We start from the raw sequence: 9,566 nt of genomic DNA, 5'->3' as shown, positions 1-9,566 counted from the left end.
ATATGTGGTTTTCCATAGAGTAGTGTTCCCGCCTGATTACTTTTCAGTTTAAACCGTTCATTGCTGAATCCAATAATAGAGATCTAGTGCATGGTGCAAATCATAGGAGATGAAGTTGATCAGAAACAAAACTTAAATTATGATTGTAAGAAGGTCCAGGATTGTAACTTCTTGGCATCCACATCTTTTAACTGATAATTCTTTGAGTCTTTGGAAGCTTTCCAAAAAATCATTTATCAATCAGTAACCTTCGGTGGGTTTGTATCCAAACATGGCATCTCCTCCTCCTTTAAGCCACTTCAATAAGCAATCAAGATAACTTTCATGGTCACTGCATTCTCTTGACCAGCGTAGCCCTAACTCCATAGGATGCTGTGATACAGTCATAGGTGTCAAGAGAACTTCATACTGCTTGCCTGTTACTCCAAAAGCATCTAAGCTTCTTGTATGTTTTATGACTTCATCACTTAGTCTCCAAAACTGGTTGATGAAGTTCTCACCTTGGTTCACAGGTACTTGCAGAAAAAGAAGAGCTTGGACATGTGCGTGAATAATGCACTCAGAATTGCCAAATTTTTCCTTGAGTAGGTTGACGGCAGTTCTATAGATGGCACTGGTGTGTGGCACGCCTTGTACCACGTCTATTTCAGGACTGTCTAACATTGACAACAAATATGCTACCTTGCTAATGACTGGCAACTCCGTGTCATCTATATGGGAGGAAAACTGATCCCAGAAACTCTGCCATTGGGTCATTTGGCCATCAAATCTTGGTACTTCTAGTTTAAGCAGTCTTGCATGAATGGATGCTGCAGTACTCAGGAAACTTCTGGGTCGTCGTTGTTGTCTGCTACTGAAGTATCCTTTAGTCTGCTGCACATTGCAACCGAGGTCGCATGCCCTTATGTGATACAGCATTTACTTGTTCGAAGGGACAGTGACATTGCCCTACCATGCAAGATAATGTCCTAGAGACAGACCATATCTACATATGATCAGTGCCCAAGCCACCTCTCCACCCAAACTAGGACCAAGGAGGGCCAAGCAATGGCTGCTGATGACTCAGCAGGTAGAAATGTAGGCTCCCCCAAATACCCCATCCTTAGCTCACAAAAATGGTGAAGTTGCAGCGACCAAAGGAACTAACGACTTTGAGCAGGACTTGAACCCCAGTCTGACAATCACCAGGCAAGGATGTTACCAACAGGCCACCATAAGCTCGAGTTCTAACTTAACCCGCACTTCTTGTTTTAAAAATCTTTTATCCATCTCTTCTAAATCGTCTGCTAAATCACTTGAGGTAGATGGGTTTCAGACATAGGATATCTATCCAATTACTTACTCTTGTCACCCGGTACTCAGGCACTGCCCTTGCCCTCTGTAGCTAATCCAATAATTTTTCACTGGATGCAGGTGCTTACTATTACTTCTTGCAGGGTACTAACAGTACTATTCCGGGATCCAGGCAGCAAATGTCGTCTATGGAGACATTACTAAGAATCACTAACCGACCAGTGACATTCGGCATCATCTCTATTTCCCTCTCTGTTTTCATGACTTATTTATTCAAATTGTTAATGCTCCTAATAAATTTCCTAATCTTACTTTGATATTTATCACTTAAAGTTTATTTGTTACTATTGTTTCCTTTGTGCAATGTGTTATATTTATAATTGGACTCCTTGGGCTTACCTAGTTATGCTTTTCCAATTGTCAAGGGCCTTTTTATATTGCTCTCTGGTTATCAGGGGCCTTTTTATATTGCTCTCTGGTTATCAAGGGCCTTTTTAATATTGCTCTCTGGTTATCAAGGGCCTTTTTATATTGCTCTCTGGTTATCAAGGCCTTTTTATATTGCTCTCTGGTTATCAAGGGCCTTTTTTATATTGCTCTCTAGTTATCAAGAGCCTTTTTATTGTTCTCTGTTTACCAAGGGTCTTTTTATATTGCTCTCTAGTTATCAAGGGCCTTTTTATATTGCTCTCTAGTTGGCCAGGGCCCCAGCCACCCGTTGAGATACTACCGCTAGAGAGGTATTGGATCCTTTGACTGGCCATAACCCTCTCTCTGGTTATGGCTTATTTTTTCTTTGCCTACACTTACAAAGAATAGTCTGGCCTATTCTTTACATAGTCTCGTCTTTCCTCATACACCTGACAACAATGAGATACTAAACACTTCTTCACCCAAGGGGTTAATTACTGTACTGCAATTTGCTCAGTGTACTTTCCTCTTGGTAAGGGTAGAAGAGACTCTTTAGCAATGGTAAGCAGCTCTTCTAGGAGAAGGACACTCCAAAATTAAACCATTGTTCTCTAGTCTTGGGTAGTGCCATAGCCTCTGTACCATGGTCTTCCACTGTCTTGGGTTAGAGTTCTCTTGCTTGAGGGTACACTCGGGCATACTATTCTATCTTATTATTTTTTTTTTCTTCCTCGTGTTTTTGAAATGGTGTGTTGGGCAGGCTTAATAGAAGGGCCATGGATGCCTGGTGGTTTATCAAAAGGTTGTCTTTTCCTTTTCTGATTCTTTTTCTTCTCAAAACCATCCTTACTGTCCTCCCTTCAGTTGAAGTGGCTATCCTGGAGGGTATTTAGCCTTGCATGGTGTATCGGCTCCTCCATGTTGACCAGTTTTTCCGACTTTTTACTATAGTCTATGGGTTTCATCAATCACTTTATATATAATTCTGTACATATTGTTTTTGTTATAATTCTTGTTAGTCTAGTTTTTAAGTATGATGTCTCGTTTTTATTTCTATTAATTCTTATGCTGTCTGGAGACATTGAGCAAAATCCGGGACCAGTACGTCCTAGATTTCGTCAATGTCGTCTTCTGTATTGCAATATTCGTAGTCTTCTTGCAAATATCCAAGACCTTACAGTTGCGTCCAGACAGTATGATATTCTTTTGTGCTCAGAAACTTTGGTTTCTAAAATGAGGCACTCATCTAAGCTTCTTATAATTGGTTTTAAGAAGCCAATAATGTTGAAACGTGATGCCATCCCTAGGGCCAGGGGAATGGCGGTGTATATTAGGACCGAGTACCCTGCTTCTCATAAGTCCTGCTATCAATGTGGTTGTCATGAGATTCAGGTGATAAAAGTTTGTGGCAGGCATAACAACTTTTATTTGTGTTCCATCTACCGGAATCTAGACATGGATGATTCTATCTTTGATTGTCTTCTTACCATTATGGCTAAGATACAAGATGATGATAGAAAGGCTTCTTTTGTCTTTGTTAGTGATTTTAATGCTCACCAAAGGGAGTGGTTAAGTTCTATCTCTCCTACCGATCGCCACGGCTTAAGAGCTTTAGACTTTGCTTCTGAATCAGGCTGTGAGCAAATCATAAATGAAGCTACTCAGAGGTTTGGTAATTGCTTGGACCTCGTATACACTGACTCCCCTGGCGTTATAACTAGTAAGGTTGGTTCTCCAGTCGGGACATCTGATCATGCCTTGATTTCATTAGTAGTGAAGACTGAGCAGCCTGTCCCTGATATATCATACTCTTGTAAAATTTATATGCAATCCCAAGCAGACTGGAATGGGATTTTGCATGATCTTTTGTGTTTGAATTCGTCACAATTATATAGTAGTGTAGATCCTGTTGTCCCTTTGAATGAGAATCTAGTCAACATAATTGATAGGTGTATCCCTTATCGTGTGCTAAGGTACCGAGTGAAGGACAAACCATGGTTCAATGATGACTGTGGACGTGCTTATTTGGAGAAGCAGGAGGCCTATCATCTTTGGAAGGGTAACAGATTAGATTTGACCTGGAACAACTATACTCAGCTTCGAGCTTTTGCTCAGAGAGTTTATGCCTCAACTGAAAAGGAGTACAATTTAACCATAAAAGAAACCCTTTTTGGTACAACTCAGGAACATAAATGGTGATCTACCCTTAAATCTGCCCTCTTTGGTGTAGATGCAACAGTTCCTCCTTTACTTAAACCAGATGGCTCAGTTACTCACTGTCCAAAGGAAAAGGCAACCCTGTTGGCTGATGTTTTTGACAGTAAACAGAGTAATGAAAAACTTGAACTTCCTCATTCTTGTTTTCCTGAGGCTAAACTAACTAGTTTAGCTTTTCGATCTCGTGAGATTAAAGCTCTGTTGATGGACCTTGATGCTTATGGAGGTGTAGACCCAAATGGCATTTTTCCTTTGTTTTTTATAAAGACTGCAGATTTCTTAGCTCAAAAGTTATCTGTTATTTTGCGCAAGTTAGCAAGAAGGAGCTTTTAGCACTTGTTGGAGAATTGGTAATGTTACTCCTCTATGTAAATGTGTTTGTGGTAGCTCAAGTCCCACTGATTACCGCCCAATTTCCATAACTCCCATATTATCTAAAGTTTTTGAATGTCTTCTGGCAAAACGTTTTAATAGGTTTGCTGAAGGTAATCATCTATTCCCTAGTTTGCAATTTGGTTTTCGTAAAGGCCTTGGAACATGTGATGCCCTTCTTACAATCTCCAATGCTGTACAGAAATCCCTTGATTGTGGTCAGGAAGTTCGTATGATTGGCCTTGATTTTAGTGCTGCCTTTGACCGTGTTAATCATGAGGCCCTTGTTTTCAAACTCAAACAGTTGGGAGTGAGTGGGTCGTTTCTTTGCATTATTATTGATTTTTTAAGTAATAGATCTCAAAGAGTTGTTGTTGATGAGCACCATAGTGAGTAAAGGAATGTGATATCCGGTGTTCCACAGAGTAGTGTTCTTGGCCCAATACTTTTCATACTATATACACATGACATATGGTTTGGCCTAGAAAACAAGCTTGTTGCATATGCAGATGATGCTACTTTTTTTGCATCAATTCCATCCCCTGAATGTAGATCTGGGGTTGGTGAATCCCTTAATAGAGATTTAGCTAAGTGCATGGTGCAAATTATGGGGTATGAAGTTGAATCCTAATATGATTGTAAGTAGATCAAGGACAGTAGCTCCTCAACATCCGGATCTCTGTATTGATAATGTTTCTTTAAATTTGTATGACACTTTTAAAATTTTAGGTGTGATTCTCGATAGCAAATTTACTTTTGAGAAACACATTAGGTCTGTGTCTTCTTCAATTGCACAAAAAACTGGCTTATTGAGAAAGTCTCACAAGATTTTCGGTGATCAATCTATTCTGAAGAAGTGTTTTAATTCTTTCATTCTACCTTGTTTTGAGTATTGTTCTCCTGTCTGGTGTTCAGCTGCTGATTCTCATCTTAATTTGTTGGACAGAAACTTACAGTCTTTTAAATTTCTTATTCCTGATCTAGATATTAATCTTTGGTACCGTCATTCAATTAGTTCATTATGCATGTTGCATAAGATTTTTCTTGACTCTGACCATCCTTTACATTCAGATCTCCCGGGACAATTCTATCCTGTTCGTAATACTAGGCAGGCAGTTAATTCCTTCTCCATCATGAGGCTCAATACTACACAGTATTCTAGAAGTTTTGTTCCAGCTGTTACCAAGTTGTGGAATAATCTTCCTAATCGGGTAGTTAAATCAGTAGAACTTCAAAAGTTCAAAGTTGGAGCAAATGTTATGTTGACCAGGCGGACATGAGTCTTTTTATAGTTTATATAGGACATATCTGTTTTGACGTCACTGGTTTTAGAATGATTGTGTTAATTTATTCTCATCACTTATCTATTTCCTTATTTCCTTTCCTCACTGGGCTATTTTTCCCTATTGGAACCCTTGGGCTTATAGCATCTTGCTTTTCCAACTAGGGTTGTAGCTTGGCTAGTAAAAATTATAATAATCTGGTTACCAAGAGTCTTTTTATATTGCTCTCAGGTTATCAAAGGCCTTTCTCATATTGCTCTCTAGTTACCAAGGGCCTTTCTCATATTGCTCTCTAGTTACCAAGGGCCTTTCTCATATTGCTTTCTAGTATCCAAGGGCCTTTTTATATTGCTTTCTAATTACCAAGAGCCTTTTCTATATTGCTCTTTGGTTATCAAGACCCTTTTATAATGATCTCTAGTTATCACAGGCCTTTTTATATTGCTCTGTAGTTACTAAGGGCCTTTCTCGTATTGCTTTCAAGGTACCTATAGCCTTTTTATATTGATCTCTAATGATAAGGGCCTTTTTTATATTGCTCTTTGGTTACCAAGTGCCTTTTTTATATTAGTCTATAATTATCAAGGGCCTTTTTTATATTGCACTATAATTATCAAGGACATTTTTCATATTTCTCTATGGTTATCAAGGACCTTTTTTATATTGCTCTCTAATTACCAAGGGCCTTTATTATATTGCTTTCTAGTTACTAAGGGCCTTTTTATATTGCTCCCTAATAATCAAAGTCCTTTTTTATATTGCTCTCTGGTTATCAATGACCTTTTATATATTGCTCTCTGGTTACCCAGTGCCTTTTCTATATTGCTCTCTGGTTATCAATGGCCTTTTTTATATTGCTCTCTGGTTATTAAGGGCCTATTTATATTGTTTTCTAGTTACCAAGTCTTTTTTTATATTGCTCTTTGGTTATGAAGGGCGTTATTTATATTGCTCTCTGGTTATCAATGGTCTTTTTTTATACTGTTCTCTTATTATCAAGGGCCTTACAGTATTTTATATTGGTCTCCTAATTAATAAAGGTAAATCTCCTCCTTTGAATGCATTCACTATCAATTGAATAAAACTTCTATTCTTTCTTGTTAATATTCACAAAATTAAAAGCATTGTTTCCTTTTCTTATTGCTCTCTGGTTATCAAGGGCCTTTTTTATATTACTCTCTGGTTATCCAGGGGCTTTTTTATATTGCTCTGGTTATCCAGGGACTTTTTATATTGCTCTCTGGTTATCAATGTCCTTTTTATATTGCTCTCTGGTTATCAAGGGCTTATTTTATATTGCTTTCTAGTTACCTAGGGCCTTTTTTATATTGGTCTTTGGTTATGAAGGACGTTTTTTATATTGCTCTCTGGTTATCAATGGCCTTTTTATATTGCTCTCTGGTTATCAAGGGCTTATTTTATATTGCTTTCTAGTTACCAAGAGCCTTTTTTATATTGGTCTTTGGTTATGAAGGACGTTTTTTATATTGCTCTCTAGTTATCAATGTCCTTTTTATATTGCTCTCTGGTTATCAAGGGCTTATTTTATATTGCTTTCTAGTTACCAAGAGCCTTTTTTATATTGGTCTTTGGTTATGAAGGACGTTTTTTATATTGCTCTCTGGTTATCAATGGTTTTTTATATTGCTCTCTGGTTATCAATGGCCTTTTTATATTGCTCTCTGGTTATCAAGGGCTTATTTTATATTGCTTTCTAGTTACCAAGAGCCTTTTTTATATTGGTCTTTGGTTATGAAGGACGTTTTTTATATTGCTCTCTGGTTATCAATGTCCTTTTTATATTGCTCTCTGGTTATCAAGGGCTTATTTTATATTGCTTTCTAGTTACCAAGAGCCTTTTTAATATTGGTCTTTGGTTATGAAGGAGGTTTTTTATTATATTGCTCTCTGGTTATCAATGGTCTTTTTCATACTGTTCTCTTATCAAGGGCCTCATTTTATATTGGTATCTAGTTACCAAGGGCCTTTTATATGTTGCTCTCCTAATTAATGAAGGTAAATCTCCTCCTTTGAATGCCTTCACTAGCAATAGAGTAAAACTTCTCTTCTTTCTTGTTGCTATTCACATAAAATTGAAAGCATTGTTTCCTTTTATTATTAATGGTATACTTTCAACACCCTTATTATCAATAATAAATTGTTCTCAATAGTGTTGTTGTGCACGCTACAAAATAATTTGTATTTTCAATTTATGAATTTAAGGGTTTTTGGGGAGGAGTACAGTACCATTTTTCCAATCTATCTTTATTTTCTTTTGCTTTAGATTTCCTGTAATTTTGACCAAGTTCTTCAGTACAGTTTTGGCATTCTTTGAGTTTGTATGTTAAAGGATCTTACATGGATTTGAGTCTCCAAAAATTGCAACAATTTTTCATCATAATTATCAATAACTTTCAAGTTCAAGTGATTTGAAATTGTGTTTACTTTAAATTTTTTTTGAGATTTTTTTTAAATGGATCATGAATGTACTTATTTTGAAGGGCACCTCAGTATCCAAGGTCCCACTTAGTAAAATTGCCAACGCTATCAGAAAGTCTTAATGATTATAATTGTGTCAAGTAATGAGAGACTTTAATGCTATATTTAGGCATCAAATCAAATTATTCAGACTTTTATTTTGGTATATTATTCCATAACTTACTAAGCTTCCTCTTTCCCTATACTGTTTAGGAATTCTATATTGTGGAAGCTTGAATTGCAAGTTGAATGTCTTTAAAACTTCTTTTCCATATGAATGATTATTTTGTATAAAACTCAAAAAAAAAGATGACTGGGTAAATATCAATAGAACTTTAATAAACTACTATGCATAGCATTACTACGAAATTGGCTTATTATATTTTTGTATAATTTGTTTCTCCTCATTTGGGATTGGATCTAACAAACTTCCAAGTTGAATATTCAGTAAAGCAATTATACTCAAAATTCACAGATTGACAACAGCCAAGGAGCACCGATGATGAAGTGCTGCTAATTGGGAGTAGTTAATACCCTAATGGAAACGTCCCTGTCTTGCAATCTGCAAGACAGGAGTTCAAGCCCTACCGAAGCCAAATAATTTCTTCTAGTGTCTGCAACCTCAGAATCCTTAGGAGCTGGGGATAGGGGATTTGAGGGAATCTGCAGGTCTACCTGCCGAGTCATCAGCAACCCTTGTCTGGCCCTTTTTGGTACTAGGCTGGGTGGAGAGGGGAATTGAATGTTGATCATATGTATATATGGTCAGTCTCTAAGGCATAGTCCTGTCCCTTGCCTCTTATGGCCACCCTTTAAACCGTTTCTTGGTGTTCGAGCATCATTTTCTACTAAATATATAGTGATGAGTCATTAGTACTTTAACTTGTCTAAGTGAAAATATATATGTATCACCGAGACAAGAAAATTATCTAATAACTCATACTACAGAAAGTAATTTTGAAGGTCGTGTTATTCCCAGTCAACCAGAAGGGAACTTGAAAAATAAAAACAAAATTACTTTTCACAGCAAATCACTTAACCGGAGGAAAATTTTAATCCACTCCCACCTCGTTTCTCTGCTCACCAATAACATTACTTAAATAATAAAATTTTTCAAACACTTACCTGTGCTTCGCCCAGCTCTTGACAATTTTGCTTCCGTACATTCCTTGATTCAGCAGCACAAATCTTTGTTTTGAGTCCTGGGGCACATTTTTCTTTCATTAGATACCTCAAACATATGCAGGTATGCCTTCTGCTGGTTTTAAAATTTATTTGTAAGCTAAATGTTCTGTGAATAACATACTTTTAGAAAAAGGGATCCTTGTTTCCTTTTGTATCAATGTTAGTCTTATTTAAAACACAAAGGATCGGAATATATTGTAATACAGTAGACTCAAATCCTTCATCAAAAGCTTTGATTTCTCAATTCTGTGCAGATCCTTCTAATGCAAAACTTTTGTCTTTCCACAATCCTAATTCATACAATAAGCAATCGTTCAAGCGCAGGAT

General features: G+C 37.0%; 1 protein-coding gene across 1 annotated transcript; it reads right to left on the bottom strand.

The window, feature by feature from the left end:
• Nucleotides 1–240: 240 nt before the first annotated feature.
• On the bottom strand, nt 241–918 carry LOC137621711 (uncharacterized). Its single transcript, XM_068352229.1, has one exon. The coding sequence runs from the start codon at nt 916–918 to the stop codon at nt 241–243; it is 678 nt and encodes a 225-aa protein (XP_068208330.1).
• Nucleotides 919–9,566: the final 8,648 nt, after the last annotated feature.

The sequence above is a fragment of the Palaemon carinicauda genome, chromosome 2, assembly GCF_036898095.1.
Source record: "Palaemon carinicauda isolate YSFRI2023 chromosome 2, ASM3689809v2, whole genome shotgun sequence".
Taxonomy (NCBI): Eukaryota; Metazoa; Arthropoda; class Malacostraca; order Decapoda; family Palaemonidae; genus Palaemon; species Palaemon carinicauda.
This window is presented reverse-complemented; position numbering and strand designations above follow the sequence as displayed.

Bases quoted from the DNA above. Each gene is read 5' to 3' on its own strand.
- LOC137621711 (XM_068352229.1), bottom strand. From the start codon at position 918: ATGCTGTATCACATAAGGGCATGCGACCTCGGTTGCAATGTGCAGCAG.